We start from the raw sequence: 21,020 nt of genomic DNA on the forward strand, positions 1-21,020 counted from the left end.
GGACGACTCAATCTTTGAGGTCACTGCACAGGCGCGGATCGCGCGGGAACTTCAAATTCCGCGTTTGGAAAAGTTTGCTTGCTTCACAAATACTTCGTTCACAAGTTTCAAAAGTTTAGAGAAACGACTTTTGGTTGGCAACTCTGTTGCTGCCGATGTGACGTACTGCAAAGAAAGATTTCTTTAAAGGGGTCATGAAACGGTTTTCCAACTTTTTCCTGTTTCGCTTTCCTCCTCAACTCATAAATCGCGCATTCCACCAAACAGTTAAAGAAGACGAAAAGGGGGAGTCCCCTCTTGCTCGCACTCTCGTTTGTGTAATCCCGGACACATCCATTCTCCCCCTAGAAGATTAGCCCGTCGCTCAAAATTCAGACAAAAGCTGCTTTCCCCAGCCCGTTCATCCCGAAGCTGACAGTGCTGTTGAAGCTACGTGCTCGTTGGGCCAGCCACACTTGCCACGTGAGCGTGGCAAATGTGGCTGCAGAGAATTAAGTTAGGTGATGAAAGGGAGACGGCTGATTGGTCCGGCAAGCGCGTAGCTTCCAGCACAATGCCAGCTTAGGGGTGAAGGGAATAAGTGAGGTCCGGTTGCGTGTGACGTCAGTTTGGACCCGATGACGCGCTTTTGGGACCGCGGATGTATCACAGTGAAAAGGCAGAGAGGTTGCGAAGGGGAGGAGGTACGAAATAGTCCGCTCTGTTTTCAAATTTCCGCACTGAAAGTCGGGCTTTTGACTTTCTACCTTTTTTCTTTTCGTACCAATGTAACTGCGCTCTCATCTTCGTTCGTCTAAAAAAAGAAGGCCTGTGTTTCCTTCGCCAGCTCCTTTCCAGACAGTTTCGGAGACGAAGAAATGCATTGGAATGGGAGCTACGCTTGCGATGAACTACGCACTGGGGACGCGTATCTCTCCAGCAAGATCGAGCTCCACACAACGGGTTCCTTGGTGCACACCTTGCGTCGTCCGCGGGAGGCCCGGATCGGCTGACGAACTTCGCTGTGGGAAGATGGGTGGTACTTGCGACGGGGGCCAAGTTAGTCATTATGGCCACGCCAACTAACTCGGTGTGCTTTTATATAAAGGATTCAATACTTTTGTAGCCAATGGAGATACATAAGCGAAACAAAACTACAAAGAGTACTCTTTAGTGGGAGGTGGGAAGGAGGTTCTCGGGTGTTAGCTCGGGAGTTGGCTTGCTCGTAGGATCAAATTCCGATTACGGGGGCATTGTACCCCGGAGTCCCTTAACAGGGTTCGTTCACGGAGTGTGAGCTCTCGAGCTCCAGCACAAACTAAAGAAAGCCCTTTCATTCGTTCGTTATACGTTTCCCACTTGCTACGTTCAGGGACGGCGCCAAAGGGAGGCGAGGGGTGGCGGGCGACTCCCCTAAAATTTGTCTTGCCACCCCAAAAATATGCCAGCCTTCACACCCCCCCCCCCCCCCCCCCCTCACCCTAATTTTCGCGCGCAGACCCGCATACGCTACATAGCTCGTCATTTTCCTAATTTACTCGTTCCATGGAAAAGGCATTGGCTTGAAGGATAGCCAGCCTAAAGAGGCCTTATACCGGATGTTTTGAACTTTTTCGTGCCGTCCACTTTAATTTCTTTACGTACCCCGTGAAGAACGATGCATGAATATCGGTATGGCTTGCCGAAGCTAAGGAGCGTCGTCTACCACTCACTTCCTCTGTCGCCAACCATAAAAGACTTCCTGAAAGTAGCTTCACCCAAGTGATTACTCGAAGAGACTTGGGATCCCATCTGCACTGCGCCGTCGCTTCGTACCTGCCAGACAAAGGAACTCAGGGGCACTGTTCATGTTCTGACCGAGGAAATCTCCCAAAGTCCTGAGACGCTCGGGCCGACTGGCGAGTTCCCAAGGGGCGGCTTTGATGTGTCTAGGTCATCCTGCTTATTTCAAGCCTCTATGGGGTCCTTGAAGCAACTTTGGTGACGGCGACTGTGTGTGCTCAAGAAAGGAGCCTTGGGGTTCAAGAACTGCCATGCTCCCCTCATTAGTGACCCTGGGGCACGGAGTCCCTTCGAGGGACTATTTCAGGAGGTTGGAGGACAGCTGAAAGTGTTTGTGAATTTGGGGGGGGGGGGGGGGGGGGGGGGGGGGACAATCGAAGTGCTGTATTTTGATAGAGGACTATCGAAACTGGAAGAAAGCTCTTCAAAAGGAAGGCGAACTACGACGCCACTCCAACAGTGCAGCACGCAAGATGTCCCAAACATCATCGGCTTCCTTCTAGCAGATGAGGAAAAGTGGCGTGGCTAAATCAGTCGCCGTGTACCTCTGCCAGGCGTATTCAGCAAAGAAGAGAGAAATTGTCACTACATCTACATGATCGATGACGTGCTCCGGTTTTCCGCGGTGCAGGGGACTGCCTAAAGAGCAGATGATGAGTCACGACGAGCGTGAGCGTGCTTATTTAGTATTGCGGAACGTAAACATGCCTGAATATTTTACACGTGAAATGCTACATTAACCAGAGTTGTAGGTAGGTTGTAAAATAATGAAATAAACTGAGCTGATTTCAATTAAAAACTCCTGAAGCGCCAAGTCATCGTCCATGGATATTTGTCCTTTTAGTCGGATCGAAAGCCCATGCCTCCCGAAAAATGCCGCGCGCCCCCCCACTGCCCCCTCACTATGAAAAGCCTGGCGCCGTCGCTGGCTACGTTCCCCTTAAATATCACTGGTTGGCCCGCCCCCTTTTGGTGGACCGGCGATTCCCCGACGGGTCATGAGACGGGCGTTTCCCAGTGACCGAGATGCCACAACCAATCGCCACACTTTCCCATCGTGGGGCAATTGCTTCAAGGGGCACTGACACATCAAAATCATATTTTTTTTTATTATCCGAAACGATTGAAAACGATGCCGGGACATTGCTCTCAAAATTTGAAATTTGGGAATTCAGTATTTGTGAAGTAAAAAAACAATTTCCAAATGCCGAATTCTAAGTTCCCGCGCGATCGGCGCCGGTGCCTTGACGTCAAATATTGCGGAGTCCTGAGAGTCCACTTTCCTTTACGACTCCCTGCTGTTGCCATGGCGACCCAAAGCGAGGAGGAAAGGAGCGAGCGCCGGCGTTGCGGCGGACCGGTTTTGAGCGGTGTCGCCTGTTTTCCGTTGGAGGATACAAATCCAGGAGACGGCATCACAACGAACTCTCGATTTTTGGTATTTCAAAAAGAAGGGCCGTAGTGCGTTCGCAATTGCGTTAAGAAACATGTTTTAGGATTGCCGACACTACAATCTAACCAAAGTTAAGTGGGGAAGGCTTGAGACACTCAATAGGCTTGCGATGAGAGTGTTTACGGGCCTACCCTTTTTTACTAAAAAGATATAATTAGATAAATGGGCGCAGCTCAACACCTTACAGGACACCGTCCAAGCCAGGGTCGTGGTGCATGAAGAAAGACTTCAACACACAAAGCAAGGAAGACAGATCCTGGGGCTGCTAGGCAACAACCTAGAAGACCTACCAAACCTGCCAGAATGGCTTCCGCCGTGGGAAGACATGGCAGACATCACCGAAAGGAGGCCTCTTAGAGTCAAGAAAGGGGACGAAAAAAGGAACGAGCGGATCACCAACGCACGCCGGAAGATGGTGGAGCACTGGACCGACCCGAGCGAGATCCTGGCAGTAAACACAGACCACGCATGAGATGACACATCGACACCTGCTGGGGCAGCGGTGTTTCTCGACCCCGCTGTGGGGGTCACGGAATGCTGCCAACTACCCACAAGAACCACGATCAAGGGAGGAGAGCTCGAAGTCATCCTCCTGGCTTTCAACCTCTTCACGCATCACTGGCAAGACCTACGTCCGAGGGAGCTCAGCCTCTTAACAGACTCCTAGGAGCCAGTACGAGAGTGTAAGAAAGGCTCCAGCGCAAGCAGGAAGGTCAAGGAAATAAAGAAAATGGCAGCCGAACTACGTCATCTTGGCACCACCATCAAGATAGGCTGGATCCCGGGCCATGCAGGGATCCTCGGCAATGAAAAGGTGCATCAACTCGCTCGCGCGGCGCTAGTTTCTTTCTGCGGGTTAGGGGGAGCGCCCACATCCTCACAACCACACGACCACGGATACGCTGCACCCGGTAATGGGAAGACGTTATGTGATGACGAAGAATATGATCCTGACGAGGAGAGGATCCTAATCAAGGAGAGGTGCGGAAAAAGATTGTGAGGAAGCCTGCCCCAGACGCCCTACCTTCTACCGAGAGGAATCGGAAGAAGGGACAAGGTCCTCCTCACCCGCATCATGGCAGGCGCCACCCGCTCCCCAGCACGCCCGGAGCAAAGTCGCTCCAGCACGTGCAACAAATGCACGAACAACATAAAATGAGGCATGACTCATCTCTTATGGGAATGCCCCTACTATCAACAAATTCGGACCAAGTTCAAACCCATATATGCCCACAACCTGGTTGACTGGGTTCACCCAAAGAAGTCATCAGACAAAGACAATGGCCAGCTTAGTCTCCTAAACTTCATGCTAACAGCGAAGCTGGACGTAGTATATGTGCAGATTTTCACCTCCCTCATCCTTTTTTTAGTGCCACATGCCCAGACGAAGATGTCACTCGCCATATTCCCCTCACCTTGACCTTGTTTTTGTGGCAATAAAAACGCCTTTCGAATCTGAATTCGCTGGCCTTTTCTACTGGATTCGCTTGGCTAAATTGGCCGAATATCGCAATTTTGCAGTGTGACTAGCGTGTTGTCGCGTTGAACACACGTGCACACTCCTGCCGTCACCACGAAGGCAGCGAGACCGAAGAATCCGGAGCTCAAGCATGAACTTTTAGATCGCTGCGAAGAGCTCGGGCTTCGACTCTACACGGACACGCCTCAGAGGACGGCTGGTAATGCCGAAGTCGACGCACCGCCCCTGCCGCCCAACAGTTCGCCGCGCCTCGACGACACGGACTGGTAATGAACATGCGATTCCTTTATTGGAATCGCATGTTATTGGAACATGCGATTTATAAAAACAGCGTAGCTGCTACCTCGTTGATTAGAAGTGGTCACTAACTGCTTCTGTTGTTGAGCCACCTCGTCAGGAGGTCAAATCAAATTTGGGGGTTTTACGTGCCAAACCTACGACGGGCATCTGGCACGCCCCAGCGGAGGACTGAGGATTAATTTCGACCACCTGGGGATCTTTTGACGTGCAACCGAAAGCTCGGTTATACGGCGCCTTCTCCGCAACCTTGTCAGGAGGAAAAAACGGAAAAGTTTGCGTGTAGTGCTGCTATTGACTCGTGCGAAATTCCGCTCAACTTTTTGCACCCCACCCCTGCCCAATTCGATCTGGATCTGTATCGTACCGACATGCGGTTGTGTATCACTACTGCGTGATGCACGTTAAAGACCCCAGGCTAGCGGTTGTACTGCACTGTCTAAATTTCTCATCTACAGCTTAGAATCTACAGTCGCCCGTTGAGACAGACTAACTAGGTCGTATAAACATACACACACCAATTTCTTTTTTGATTTTAGGTGCAGTTGCAGCCACTGCCACGTGATGTCGACGGCCGCCAAATGTATCTGTTGCATGGAGGTGGGGAAGTCGCCGCCAACGCCGGCAGTGTCTGCATCACACAGCACAGCGACTTCTTCGGGGCAATCCGCAATCCCGTCGGCCTCCAAATCGCGTTTCGCATGAGGGCGATCGAGCTCTTGGACAGGGAGCTCGTCGGGAACAGGGAAACCCACAGGTAAGGCCTTAAACACCAGGTGGTGTCGGGTATTTGAAACACTAACACACTGGTCAGTTTCCATCTAATTCATTTTGCATAACCGAATACCTACATACAGGGCTCTGTTTAAGTTTGGAATGAGGCAAGCGGGCATCAGACTTCGGTGCAGAAACTGGCCTCTAGTTCTAAGGAAGTCATCCGAGGTTGGAATTGGTAGGTGCAGTGAGGAGTCTACATTGTGTTCAATTCATTAAATTCATTACTGTAAGAGATGGTACAGTTTATTCTACCACGGGCAGATATGATCTTCGTAAACCCGAGTTCAATCTGGATTCTCCATTCCTGGTACAGGTACATTGCATACCACCAGTTTGCAAGGTGGATTTGGCGCCGCCTTGGGAGGCACAAAAGGAAGGTTCTGCCTGCCTGTGTAGTAAAGGCCATTAGGAATGCCTATCCATCAGAAGAATACTGTGGCTTTAGATATCCTGCCCTGTAGGCCTCACATGTTCTCAGTCACCCCAGTGCAATATTGCTGTGCGCAGGGCCGAACAAGCAGCGCTCGGTCACGGAACTCCAGAAGATTGGCGTTTATTCTTACTCGGGCGTAACTTTTATCATTTCGTCCTAGTTTCTTGTTCTCGAAAGTGCTTGTTCATTCTCACCCTGAACACCCGATGCTCGAACCTTCTGGGCCAGATTTTTGCGATGCCGACGGAGATTAGAAAAGGAGCTGCCCGTGACCTCGTCAAGTCAGTCTTGCTCTCCCTTCCTGTTACGCCGCCAAATCGCCGCCTGCTTTTCTGCTGTCTCGACGCTCATTCTTTATTTTGTTTGGCACAAGTTTGCTGATTAAACACTTTTTTTCAGTTCATAATTTACCGTCTCCTTGCCTTACTCCGTGACAATATGCACTTTGGAAGACGATGGGGTTTAGGGTTCCCCAGAGATTTCGCTCTGTTGAGTGGGGTAGCAGCTGTCCGGGCAAAAAGTACTGGCTTATGGAACTATTCTAAGCTGGATCCAACATGTCCCAGCGTGGAGTAGTTCTCTAAACCAGTGCATTGATTTTTGCGTGGGACTGACTGCAATATCAAATAGTGAGGGACACCTTACGCCAATATGTGCTATTCTTTTAAAGCATTGTGTGTTCTAACATGCTGAATAAAAAAAATTGCAAGTTGATGTGTCAAGTAATTTTTATTCTCCAAGTATTCTCCAAATATTTTGTATGAAATCAAATGGCTTCAGGAAAGCATCAGAATGGTAGCCTGTATGCCCTTCTGTTTCAGCTTGGTGAAGCCACGAACAAATGCCACCTTCTCCATGGCGTTGCTTGACATCACTTCATCCGACTGGTCACGTGTATGCATTAATTTCTTCCAACAGACAATGTACTGCAGCCTCAATGCAAGGCCTCCATAAATGCAATCAGATTTAAAGCAGAAAGCAACAGTGATTGTAAACAAGAGGAAAATCAGTTTTACAATAATTTTGTTTGCCTCAGTCAGTAAATGCTACCTCGCCAACTTGCACTTGCTCAACATGGATGACCTTCCAGGTGACTGCCTTGTGGAACTTGTAGGTGCAGTACTCTGCACTGAATCCTGGCGAATCGCAGCGTCCATCCCAGCAAGGGCAATGCTCTTGCCTCGGAGACCTTGCAGAAGCTCAGTGTTCTGCTGCTCATACACCTGGCAGGCAATTATGCGTTATAAATCAATAGGCAATGCAATGTTTTATTCTCTACAGTTATTCTTACTCTGACTTACCCAATTCCATACCTGCCAACTTAGCAACATCAAAATTCAGGAGACTGCCGCGCGGGGGGAAGGGGGGTTGAAACATTATCTTTTTTTAGATTGACAAGAAACCCCGTGAAGAGGCACTCTGCGCGAATCACTGTCTTCGCAGTTGTTTTGGAGTAAACTGTCGGTGGTGCCCTGCCCTTCTACGGCACGAGCATGGTTCTGATGCTTTCATGAAGCGATGTGTGTCTTGATGTGTCAAGCTTGCCGCCGTGCGAAACGCTCACACATCACGGACGCACACTGTGCAGAATTCAAACTTTTCAGCTTTCCATGAAGCGACAAAGCATGGAAACCCAGTCGCGTATGATCTTAGAAATACTTGCAAGTTCTTCGTGGCTTTTGAAAGTGCCATCGATCATACCAACAGATCAGTGGTTCCAACTAAACTCGGGGAAACACAAAGAGTAGTTCGGCGTTCCGCACCTCACTCGACGACCTGACAAAGAAGCTGATTGAAGCCTAGCGCACCCATGGTCATATAAGCCGTGTTCCAAAATGCGCTCTAACTTCAGGAATAGAGGTTTCGTACCTTGGCGTTTGAAAATCTACCCTCTCTTTACGGTAATGCTCCGAGTTGTCACGTGGTAACCCGCCGGAGTAACCTAAACCTACTCTCGAGTAACTCGGAATGACACACGCGTGATAATTATAGCAATAAGGCGTCATTAAAAAAAAATCACGGCGGACATTTTTTAGGAGATCTGAGGTCGCGTCCATACAATCGGGAGATGTGATCAAAATTCGGGAGGCTCCTGGAAAATTCGGGAGTCGGCAAATATCTAATTCACAGCAGGCATCGGATAACCAGTCTGATACTTGTTGTAGGTGCGCTCTGAGATGGCTTGAATGTTGACGGACCTGTTGCTCCTCAAGATGGTCGCAGGAGAAGTACTTCCAAAAAGAATGGCTGCACAAATGCAAACATTGCCTGTTGCTTTGCCACTTACCTTTGGCTGGCTCCACCATGTCTCCTGTTGACAATCAGTAGTGTGCCGACAACATCTGTGGTGTTGCAGCAAGGGGCATGGCACTTGCGGCACACCTTGAAACGCTCCAAGAGGCACCCTTCAAAAACAATGAACTTCCGCTCTTTGTGGAGTGGCACCTTTACGCAGTCACTGTCATCACTGAAAATATAAATAAAATTGTAACATATACCGGAGGTTATTTGAAAGTACTACCTTTGGAAGCTCACATTTGTGGAGGGCGCATAGCTAATGTCACCAGGAGCAACCCTCTCCTCCATGTAGTCCTCCTCCTCGTCTGCATTGTAAGGCCATTGTAAGGATGTTTTAGAAGGTCAGGCACTGGTGCAGTTAGCATGACCGTTAGAATGGTGGGGAGTTGTGGGCAACGCTCACCCGAGTCACTGCTGTCCTCAGCTGACTCATCGTCCACATTGGTGCTGGTGTCGCTGTCACAGCTACCTGAGTCATCTGACTTTGTCCTGCTGTCAGAGTCCCATGGGTCATCTGGTCTGTCCTCTGGATCATTACTGTCCCCTGCATAAGAAGGCCTATCCAGCACATTGCTGACACTTACCTCACTATCAGGTGGTATGGGAGTCGAACTGCGAGGACGGCTGTCCTGGGCCTGCAGTTGGGGGGTTGTCCTTCGGACTGGAGACAACAATTGAACCTGGAGTGCTGGGGCAGGCTGCAAAGGTGGCATTCTAGCACTGCACCCTTGGTTCACCTGTGCAGCTGCAGATTCTGTGCATTTTTACAGGGGACAACGTCACGCTAGTTCACCCGGCCTTGTGATCCCCCCTCGAAGCGCATTGAGTAAACCTGGTTTGACATCTTGCAGCCATGAACAAACAGAAAGTCAACTTTGCTTCACTTACCAGTTGTGGTGGCAGTGCTCTTGTTGCCTCTGGCAGCAACAGCATAGGGAGAGCTCCAAGCTTCAGCCGCACACACTTGTCCGAGTCAACAGGACACCGGAAGGCGTCCCGGGTGAAGTGTCGAGAACATACCTTGACACCAATTGTCTCCAGCCAGACAGCACGCAAGCTGCTGTCTGTCGGTACCTTGTGGGTAATGGAACCGTGGCTCCGATGACCAGGCTTGCAGCCCACCACGGAGCAGCGAGGCCATTTTCTGGGAACTGACCTCTGAAAAGTAGGGATGTGCGAATACCGTATGGTAGTTATCTAATCGAATAACGAATTGAATTAAGAAAAAAAATGCCGAATATCAAATCGAATAGTGATTTCATTTGTAGGTATTTTTCAAACTGTGCTGCGAATGAGATTATTGTATGTGCAGAGTATGCACCTGGTGCAGAATATGCATCTCGTAAGGAACAAAAACTCAAATGTACATTGCATTATAATTACAGTTGTTGATGAATGTTGGGCACTAAAGATCCAATTTTATGGCGCAAACATAATCTATCTCCCCTAAGCGTCACAAAAACCCAAAGTTACAGCCACACATGCCTTCTTTTCTCAATAAAAGCACAACCTAACACCACGACATGTCCCTTTCTTTTATATTTATATATTTCAGAAAAGAGGCGTATTGCGACATTTGGTCTCAATTTTAAGAAAGAAAAAGGGCACCCGGGATTTTATTTTATATAAGGAACAAATAGCTGTTAAATCTGAGTAAACAGGCTTAAACTTTATAATCTAAAGTGAGAAGAAAAAAAAAGACGTGGTTAGGTGGCGGAAGTCACCGTCCAACTGCCGCTATGCATCCATTCCTTCGTCCATCTATCCTGTTCTAGAGAGCCTAGATTTAAAAGACTGAGCAAGCGAAACTGAAACCACGGAGACGGCTCCTGCGTAAATTGGTCTTAAGGGCACATGTGTTCTGTAGTCGCGTGGCAAGAAGGCAAGCAAACAAATGAGTGACAACGCCTGCCCTGCCCGATCGGCGCTTTTGTCTTTTGGTCACCTTCTCGCAGTTCGTAATTCAAACGCAGATGTCAAGCTGTTGGAAACTCTCTCAAACCTAGGCACACTATTGTTTCGTTCCGAATCAGAATTTGCGGCTTGCGATTCCGAAAGAATGACGACGACAACTCGGCCGGGCCAGTTTCATCGGCGTGGTTAATGTGGTTTTCTTTTTGTGACCATGCAGTCGCCAATTTCTGTGAGCGTGGCAAGTGTGTTACATCGGCGCTTCAATTTGAAACGAGGGGTTTTGCTCGTGAAATGAATTAGGCATGGCGCGGAATTCCAAACCATTCCTCTCTGGAAGCGGTGCAAAGGGGAAGTTTTGGTTGTGAATCAAGGTTAGATTGCTTCACGATCATGAGTAAATGTGTGTGCGATAAAGTTTGTGGCGTTTGTTACTTTTCTTTTTTCTGACATGTGCGTTAGATTTTTGTGGAATGGTAGGACCAAGAGGTGTTTCTCGCATGGTCTGTCGAACATTGTGGAGCTAACATCAGGAGAAAAAACTGCTCGTGTCAGCTCCGCGCCGACCGTGCGTCTTTGGCCAAATATATTGAATACGGTCGAGTGACCGAATACTAGGAATTCGATTCACGAATCGAATTACTAGGGAACTTTTTATTCGATTCGAATTCATACATTCGACTATTCGCACACCCCTACTGAAAAGCTATGTCAACACATGCAAACCAGTATACACTAACTCATGTCTACAAACAAACCGGAGCGCCCCTAGCGGACGCCACCGGCGCCGCGCATGCGCGATGGGGGTGTGGGCAAGAAGCTCGGCGTTGCCCATAAGCAAACCATTGAAATGCGATATTGTCGGCGTTGGTGTGAGTCCCCGCGCTCTTTTTTGCGTTGGAATTGTTGATTCTACGTCCTCCTAGCGATGTCTGACTACTTGAGCGGCGTCAGCGAAATTAACGAGGCTCGTTACACCTCAAAACTTCGCGTGAATAATCTGACATGCGGCGATTCATTCCGCGTGGACGCCGCAGAACGTACGCTAAAGCCTGATTCACATGATGAGATTTCGCTCGCAATTTTCAGTAGCGACGTCGCTCAGATTTGCAAAAGCGTGAACCGTAGCTGAGATGGTCGACGTCGACACTGAAAATAGCAAGCAGAATCTAACCAAGTGAATCAGGCATAACAAGTCGGTGATGGCCACTGGTAACAATGATCAACATCTCCTTGTATCTACTGTTTACGTTGAGCCTGCTTACCAACCTTCAAACTTAAGTCTTTTGAGGCCTGCAATTCTTGTCGCAAGTACCGGGCCCACGTTTGGTCTACGGGCCGGTGTCCTCTAAAAGAGCAGACGACAAGCAGAAACGTTTGAAAGAGCAGACGACAGTTCGAACAATCAGGCGACCGTTTGAACTTGAACACGCACTGAACGTAGTCCGCATGTGGTCCGTACAACTTGACGGTTTTCCGACGTTCATTTTTGAACAAAACAAATAAATCTGATGGCCAGAAGTATCCGTGAATTCAACCCAAAATGCTTCCCGCCCAAGCAATCGTTGTCCGACGGCGTCTGGTTTTCCCTTTTCACGGCACATATCCAGATTTTCGGACGAACCGAGCGCATGAAAACTGACCATCAAACCTTTCTCGACCCTTTTGGTACAGCCACAGTCGCAGCATTTTGACAAGAAGGCAGGTTTCTGTCTGGTTCCTTTCAAAACAACGCAGGAAAACACGTCTCAGATTGACACTTCCACCCACAGCCCCGGACCGGAAGTGCGTTCGACGCGCCACCACCGCGCCATGACAGAGATGAGTTTGTGTATACCATATTTTCTCGCGTATTACCCGCATCAAAACTTTAAAAAATATCTGGGCAAAAGAAAGTAGGGGTGCGGGTAATACACGAATTTGGACGCGAGTGTGGCTTCACGGCAGTACACGGCGAGCCGCTTGGTCGGAAGGGACGTAGATTTCCCAGAATCCCTCTTAGCCATTGCTTCCTAGGTACTTCCTCCCGCCTCCTTGTTTATCTTCTTTTTTGGAGTCGCCATCTTTGCATAGTCTACGCCAGTGTTGCTACTCCTACTGATTGTTTCAAAATTCTGCTGATTCAGTGATAATACCACAAAATCTACTGATTTTTCTCCTTTTTGCCTACACATGGTCCAAAACTACTACTATTGGCTCCAAGGCGCGCCCTCGAGTAATTTCGGCGCGCTTCGGTGGAACATTTCCATCCTCCTTGGTCATTTCACGTGTGTGCGTGTGTGTCTGGGTAGGCGCTGTAAAAAGAAATGAGGAGGAAAAGCAGAATCTATTGCCTATTTTTCTGCCTTTAAGTACCCAATCCTTTGCTCAGGGAACTCGACGGCGTCTCCGGCTCATTGCCCCCCTGACTGGGCTCGCTTTTTAACAATATCCCTGACAATTCTCTGATTTTTCCCGGTAATTAAAATTTACCAGACAATTCCCGGTTTTCCCGGGAATTGCTTCTTTAAGAACTGCTGCTGCTTGACATCAGGTACTATCGCGGCCGGTATGAGCTGAAACGGCACGTGTGGCGCTATCAGCGCCACCTGGCATAGTGCTTCGTAGACACTGGCACCAACTGACACAGAGACAAATCTCCTCGTGTGCTCGTGCCACAGCGCACTTCCGGCTGTCTGGTAGCGAGACGGCGGGTGCGGTATTGAGTGCGCAGGTGACAAGGTCACACCTGTCATTCTCCAGAAATATGAACCAAGATCTCAGCGTGAGCCACTCATCGCAAACTGATGGTTGCACAAATCGAGACTCTGCACAAAAGTACCGCAGAGATTGGTTTGATTAAGTTTTGCAAACGGTTTCATGTATAACTCTCGCCATTCAAGAGAACCAAGGACTGCGCTGTAAAACCCAGAACTACAGGTTTCTCTCGATCCCCACACCTGCCTGTTGTCATATGGGGTGAGCACTATACCGGCAGGCCGTGAGTCACTGCTGTGTAATGCCTGTTAAAGCATTCCCCAGCTAAACTTCTCATTTCCAATGCAGCGGCAGAAATGTCGGTTCTGAGGGGTGTTAATGAATGCTCCAGAAAGGCCTAATCTGTTTGCAGAAGAAAGTTAAATTCACTCAAGTAAAAAGCAAGTGGGTAAATAACAATTTAATTTGTGCCTTCACTGGCAAAGATGCAGAGGGAAATTATCTAAGAATAAGGCCTTCACAAGTGTCCATAGACAATGGGTTGCATGGTGCACCCATCGTGACGAAGATTGGAATGGCGTAACGAACACAGGAGTAAATGTGTCTCGGCCCAGCGTGCGTTTGCCCAGTGATACGACAACCAGCACTAATAGTCCCGAGCGGAAGGTGTCATGACGTTTCAGCTCATATTCGCTGTAATAGTACACAATATTCCTCTGCAACCACTGCCCATTGTGGCTCGGTGGAGAAAATTGATAAGTGCAGCGGTAAACAAAGCTACGTCTGTGACGACAGCCAAAGCGATCTTCAGTAAACGGAGGTCAAAAAAGACCAACTCAATTTCTGCAACAAGCATAACGATGTTGGAAACAATTGAAAATTATTTAACTGAGTTACTAAAGATTGTTGATTATGTACAAACATCACCTTACCCTTTAATAATTAGAGCGATTCCTTGTAGGTGTTAAGTATTGTAATACTCTGTGCAGATGTCCGTGATTGGAACACTCTTCCGTCAGGTCTGTCATTATCATAAGAAATGGTGCCATTCTTCACATGCAAGCAACCTTTATGCATATACTTCATTTAGTATTTACTGAATAAAGAGCACTCAAAGTGGTCAACATGAAGTCATATTAATGACAGCAAATAAATGGTAGAGTAGTGTGTTGGGAGCAAGGAGAAACAACTTACTGCCCACGGCTGCCAGCCTGTCAAGAGTCAGTGCCCTCTGCTGAGCTGCTCGCTTCAGCCACCTGCAGGGCTGCCCCACCACGCTTCGGCGCTCCAGGTTTACAGCACCGAAAACCGCTTCGTCGCCCCATCGCAGAATATTGAATCTTGAGCTACATTAAAATAAAGGAGATGTAATGCTACAAATATCTTTTTGGGGCAGTTGGACCATCATAGATGGGTGATAAAAATTTTAATGAGTCCCCAGCAAAAAAAAATGTAAGAATTTTATCACGGTAACATTCAAACTGGATTATCAAACCAGAAATCTTACTTTAAACTATGCATACCATGGAGGCTTGCCAAAATTAAAGATAGTCTCGCTATTAGCCTAGTGATTATTTTCTGGATACAGGATTGTAGATTCTGAGTGACATGAAAAAACTGCACTTTCTTAACCAGTTGCAGTCATGCGGTGGACACTGTCCAAGAATATCCAATGCATTATGGGCGGGCCTTCATTTTCGAACAAGCTCCGATACTGTCACGAATGACAAATGATGAGGCGGCAAATAATTGAGGAACTAAACGTTTAATCCGGCGAACTTGCGTTCAAAACAATATAGAAGGTCGCAGGCGTCGATGTCGGTGAAACAGCACGGTCAAACGCTGGGGCGAGACTAACATGCTAAGATACTTACCTCTTGCCTTGTTTGCTCTTCCTCCTACGATTCCCTACAACTTCACGAATGTCAGTGCGTAAAACTACACTCGCAATCGAACAGCATGTCTCACATTTTCACATCCCGTCAAAGGTTTTCTTTTTTTCTAGTACAGAGTGAACAAGTAAAAAAAAAACAATAATAATAAAGGTAAAAGAAAAAAGAACACTACTTCTTAAAGGATACTCTAAGGTGCAACGCCGACGAGCGTTTGCAAACTGGTCGATTTCAGTTCTGTCAGAAATGAACGCTGGGAAACGACAAATGCGGGATCCGAAACGTTTCCAGCGGACCTCGACAGATCAGCGTTAATATAAACACAATCTAAAAGTTGTTTTACGATGGTTTTCTCGGATCAGACTAACCGAGCTGCTTTCCGAATGATGCTCCTTGATCCGGCGAATAATGCAGGAAGAGAGCAGCAGCACGTTGTAAAAGAAATGGGATTGATTTCAGAGCTCACGTTCGAAACGATGAACCAACGGACACAAGTTTTTGAGACACGCCAACCTCCTTGCACGCCATTTGCACGCCAAACAAACGTTGCCGCCATTGCCGCCTGGGAGGGATTTCAAATTGATTTCCGGTACGATTTCCGGTTCCGCTTGCCCTGCCATCTGATGAGAGCGAGGAAAGGTTTGAGATTTGTAACGATAAATGTTTAACCAAGAATTTACATGCAACGAAATGCGAAAACCGTTAATAAAAAGTTATCCTTATTAAGTTTTCCGCGGCGCAGTATCACGCTCTGTTGGTTGATCAAAAAAAGTGGCGGCAAGCGCGGGAAGTGTAGCAGACGACAGTTGAGCGTCACTTGGGAATCCCGCTCTGCGACCGCCACTCGACTGCGTCCCCACGAAAATGTCTTCCGAAGACCTGCCTCGCTTCAGCCTCATCCGAGAATACTTCTCGGATGAGGAATGGAGTACCATGTCATTCTACGTGAAGTCCAGGATGACCAATCTCAAGGAAAACTACGATCTTCTCCTAGGAATGGGTGAGCGTTGGCAGCTGAGCCTCTGAAAAAAGCGCGTCTGCGAATTCGGGGAAAGGGATGGCTGCGAAGAATAATTTGTGACATAAAAGTATTTATTAGTAATCGATACTTTACATTAGGATACCAGGCCTGACCACCGGGTCCCCGGTATATTGTAGCCTCAGCACCGAGGTCCGCTGTTAAATGCAGATACTCGGCAGTGACAACGGCAAACCCTAACGGCAAACCCTCGTGAGGTTAAGTCTGTGCTTATGCGAAGAGCAAGTCGCTTCTTCGGCAGCAGTTGCGGCGACCTCAGAATGACGCCTAGCTCTGATTGGCTCTGATGGAAGGATAGTGGGTAGACCTAGAGGCAGCTTGCTTTGAGGTATATCCACTGTCCTTCGATCGGAGCCAATCAGAGCTCGGCGTTTTTCTGACGTCACCACAACCCCTGCAAAAGGAGCAGACGAACTTGCGATCCGCATTGTTTCTTCACCCGACAACCAAATATTGCAGGCGCTACAAAGTGCCCCCCCCCCCCCCCCCCCCCCCTCTTTCCAATAGACCCCCAAAATTATATACATTTATTATACAAATTTTGTTTTGTTTTTTCTTAACAGAAAAATGAACTACGCCTCGACGAGCGCTCGTTCTCCACCCAGATATAGCGCTAGTGGTCTGAACCAGATGACAAAGTTTCAAAACTCTCCCCGTTGGCTTATTCAAAAGTTAATAGCGATTTTCTGAAATTTACAACGGGAAAATGGCTGCCGGTGGAGCTCTCGAACACATGGCGCTGAATGGCGTCAGTTACCGAAAATGGGTGCCATTTTCCAATCAAAATTATCAGAAAATTACTTATGACGTTTGAACGAGATAATGATTACTTCTTAAACTTGGGTATCTGATTAGAACCTCTAGCGCTACATTTGGACGAAAAAAAATTTTTGCTGAAAAAAAAGAAGAGGGGTGGGGGTTGCGTCATCTTTCAGGCAGCGTGGCTTTAGGCAGTCGGCCTTTTGTAGCAGGAAAAATATTCATGATTTGGAGCAGCCACTGACGCTTTTGGAGCAGATGCCAACATCTGTTAGCACATCACTTGAAAAAAGAAAACGCGACTCCATCGCTAAATGTGTTTATCTTTGATAACGGTTGAGGGTTCCTCTTTGATGCTGAAGCATATTACCTACCTTTTTCTAATAAGAATAGGTAGGGCACAAAAGGAATTCGCAGGGCCTTTTTTAGGAATAAGGCCGAGGTCACAGTAAGTTTCATTTACAATGAGTATTAAAAACAGGATTTAAAAATGAATCATAGTGGAACATTTTATCGGGATAAAGACTCTTCCTTTCTCTTTTACGGGTAGTTACTATGTCTATATACATAATTTGTGCAAAATTCTGGCAAATACCAGCCTATCTGCTATCAGGAATGATGTGTAATATATCATAAACTGAAGAAACAACCATCTACAACTACTATGAAAACCTACACTCGTGCATTAACACTGACAATGCTCTTTGGCGACGTTGGAGCCAGTGTCAAGTCAAAGTTTGCCGCTCTTTCGTTAGACCGGAACTACATTGACTACCGTATCTATTGAGATATACATTGGTGTTTCTTAAATTTTATCGGCAAATATTTTTATAATGAGGGGTTTACCGAGATTTAAGACCAAAAAAGGTAGACCTGTAAAACTAGCGAACATAAGTTCAGAGCCTGTCACGACAAACCAGGCGCTCCCCCGTGTCAGCCGCTGCTCCTAGCACTCCGGTGCAAACCGGCGAAGACCGACGCAGGCGCTGGTGAGAGGCGCTGAAGGTTGACGGAAGCTGCCCAAGGTGCCGTGGTGCACTGGAACCACGGCACAGAGCCATGTGCCACACATGATAACTAAAGGGGCGACGCAACGATCTATGTACCGCTTAGAACGTATACCTCACGTTAATGACCTATGAGACGCATTCGATTCTCACCCCGTGCAACTGAAGTCGCAGAAAAAAAAATAATTAAAAGAAAAACGAGCACGTTTGCCTATGCAACTCGCAGCCAGAACAAGCGGCCTACGTGATCTGGAACCGATTATATGCCGCTAGTGTTGATCAGAGCCACGCACTGGGGTTGGCGAAGCACAGGACACGCACTGAGTTCCAGACGTTATTGTAATTCGTCTATCGTCGTCATTGCAGCGATTGGACACGGGGCAATACCCGAATGCTTGTCGAATCAGCTGTTGAATATCACGAGCCCAAATTGAGTGCTCCCTCAATGCATGAGTCCAATCTATGAGCCACATTGAAATGCCAACACTGGAGGGTACTGCGACACGTCAGCTGCGTCATCAAGTTTTCCGAAGGAGATATTGAGAGAAAACGCTCGCATTTGTCCTTGAAAATACACCGCAACAAAGGAGTTTCTTGGTCATTCGTTGCGTGTGAGTATTCAATTGTGTCCCACTAGAGCCATTAAGCTCGCGTAAAGTGAAAATTATTCTAAGCGAATGTCCCTGCACGGCCCCTTCAAGTGGTCTAGCCAGGGGTGCAGGAACCTGGTTCTGGCTTATCGCAGTAGCCGCCATCGCACTTTTTTTTTTCTCGCGACTTTTAGCTTTTGACATTGCCGACATCGTCTGGAAATTTAGACGCTACCGGCGATCAACCGTCCAGCGCATCAACTGGCCAGCACAGTTCACGAGCAACCTTTATACTTCGTTTCGTCTTAAAACGCAAGCCGACGCTACGAACCAATAGGAACAATCAAACAACATCAAAGCGCGACATGGTGGCATTCGTCTGTACGTATTGTTTCATGGGCAATACCAATAAAGTGCAGTGCGTGGTAAGCAGCATAATAAAACAGGAGACACGGAAAGAGGAAGGACACACACAACACCGATGTCCCATGACTAGCGCTTTTAGTATGTATGGTTGCATGTGGTCGAGTTTTCGAACTCTGCTGTGAGCTAAGATGAGACGAAATATGCGGTAAGTAGAGACGCTGTAAAATACATGTTCGCGTCTCAAGCTCGACGCTCACCCTCCCGCGGCAGAAACGGGAAGCGCTCTCGTGAGGGCATGGCCTCCTCGTCAGCGCAAAAATAAACGGCGCATCGCCGAACGCCCACCGATTCCGCCGAAAAGGTAGCCCTAGTAACGCACCCTTGGTTTTTTCTTTTTTTTTTTTGTTTTTTCGTATTTACGTTTGTTCCGGAAAATTTCCAGACAAATTTATTTCGAGGAATAGGGATTTTTTTCAAAGCGCAGCTCTTAGGCGCCCATTTCCAACTTCAGCGGCGTCACCGTCGGCGTAACCGCGCGTTGCATCATGGGAAATGTCCCATAATGCACCGCGCGAGACCCTCGGGACGTCATGAGTAATGTCACGAGGGTCCCGCGCGGTGCATCATGGGACATTTCCCGTGGTGCAACGCGCGGGGAGAGGGAGGAGGATGACGAGGGGGAGTGGAGGCGGAGGAGGAGGGCAGAGAAGGGATGATGGGAGGAGGAGGGACGAGGAGGGATGAGAGGGGGAGGAGGATGAGAGAAGGGGAGGAGCTTGAAGGATGAGGGGAGGAGGACGAACAAGAGGAGGGGAGGAGGAGTAGCAGGGAGGATGAGGAGGAAAGGTATATACCCTTTCCTCAGTACTTTTTCCTCCTCCTCCTCAAGAGCTGCGCTCTAATTCGGTGTTAAGCGCGAGACACATGGACGGCACAATCTTCCGACCCGACAGTCCCTACGCCGCTCCGAATTGTCGCACGCAACAGTTTGAGACACATGCTTCCGACCTTGAATGCGACGCGACGATCCTTTCGGCGCCGCCCAGGAAATATCTGGTCCCAGATTGACGGTTAGCTCGCACGAACGAAATTATTACAAGCTCGTTCTCGCTAGCGCGTGCATTCTTTGCTGCGGTCATCTTTCTCGGATGGGTCAGCGGGATTCACGCGTCCGGCTTCCCCTCGCCCGTCCTGCTATCGTGTTCGTCTCGCCAAACCCAGTACGTCATCATGACGTTCGCGCTAGCTGCGCTGCCATTGGCTGGACGCTTCCGACACTCCGTCCGCCGTGCGAAACTATCTGGCATGCTGGACGCACGCCGGATCGCCGATCCGACGTCTGAAGCGACCAAACTTTTCGGAGCAGGCAGTCGTATTGCTGGATTGGACGTCGGATCGGATGGATTTTTATCGCGCACGTGTCTCGCGCTTTACAGGGTGTCGAAAACGTGTTTCATTTTTTAATGCTCATTAAATTTTTAGAAAGAAGCCGTGAAAACTACACTTATGCGGTTTGTGCAGGTGAGTAATAAGGCCTGGAGGACATAGTTTAGGGGGCTAATCGTAACAATCATTTGAATCATGAAGTAAAATTTTGTCCTAACTTTTAGAGCACAGCTCTTAGGATCCCGTTTCCGGCCTGAGCGGCGTCGGCGTCGGCGTCGCCGTCGCCGTCGCTGTCGCCGTCGGCGTCGCCGTCGGCGTAACCGCGCGGTGCATTATGAGTACATTTCCCCGAAGGAACCCGAGGTCCTCCCGAAGGAACCCGAGGTCCTTCGGGAGGACCTTGGGTTCCTTCGGGAGGACCTCGGGTTTCTTCGGGAGGACCTCGGAGGACCTCGGGTTCCTTCGGGAAGACCTCGGGTTCCTTCGGGAGGACCTCGGAGGACCTTTGGTGACCTCGGGGAGGGGGTCACGTGACCCCCCCCCCCTGAGGTCACGTGACCATTCCCCCCCGAGAACACGTGACCCTCTGTACATTTCCCCTCCTCCTCCTCAAGAGTTGCGCTCTAATTCGGCGTTACAGGGAGTTGTAAACGACTTTTATTTTTAATTAGGGAATCTATCCGTATGGTTTGAATTAGAAACTTGCTGAGCATTATCAGAAACAACTAAATCACTAACTGAAAAGTGAAAGCCGTTTACCACTCCCTGTAACGCCGGATAAGAGCGCAGCTCTTGAGGAGGAGGAGGGGAGGGTACTGGGGAGGGGAAGGTATACCCCTCTTCCCTCCTCCTCACCTCCTCATCCTGTCTGCTA

At 48.5% G+C, this 21,020-nt stretch overlaps 2 protein-coding genes across 10 annotated transcripts in view; one reads left to right on the plus strand and one right to left on the minus strand.

Annotated features, from left to right (window-relative positions):
• LOC115311043 (histone-lysine N-methyltransferase PRDM9-like) overlaps nucleotides 1–21,020 on the plus strand; it is a 45,944-nt gene that overhangs the window by 17,625 nt on the left and 7,299 nt on the right. The gene's annotated exons all lie outside the window — the stretch shown is intronic.
• The window catches only part of LOC115318788, a 162,226-nt gene continuing 147,610 nt past the window's right edge, over nucleotides 6,405–21,020 (minus strand). For 2 of the 7 annotated variants that reach the window (XM_042293473.1, XM_042293475.1), the window contains exons 2-6: nucleotides 14,302–14,453; nucleotides 8,903–9,657; nucleotides 8,737–8,804; nucleotides 8,489–8,668; nucleotides 6,405–7,424 (exon numbers count right to left, since the gene is read on the minus strand). In XM_042293473.1, coding sequence (XP_042149407.1) covers nucleotides 7,271–7,424; nucleotides 8,489–8,668; nucleotides 8,737–8,804; nucleotides 8,903–9,070 — 570 coding nt within the window. In that variant the 5' untranslated portion in view covers nucleotides 9,071–9,657; nucleotides 14,302–14,453 and the 3' untranslated portion in view covers nucleotides 6,405–7,270. The other 5 variants (XM_042293474.1, XM_042293478.1, XM_042293479.1 and 2 more) reach the window with 5 other exon arrangements.

This window comes from Ixodes scapularis, unplaced genomic scaffold (assembly GCF_016920785.2).
Source record: "Ixodes scapularis isolate PalLabHiFi unplaced genomic scaffold, ASM1692078v2 PGA_scaffold4__175_contigs__length_147842914, whole genome shotgun sequence".
NCBI classification, from domain to species: Eukaryota; Metazoa; Arthropoda; class Arachnida; order Ixodida; family Ixodidae; genus Ixodes; species Ixodes scapularis.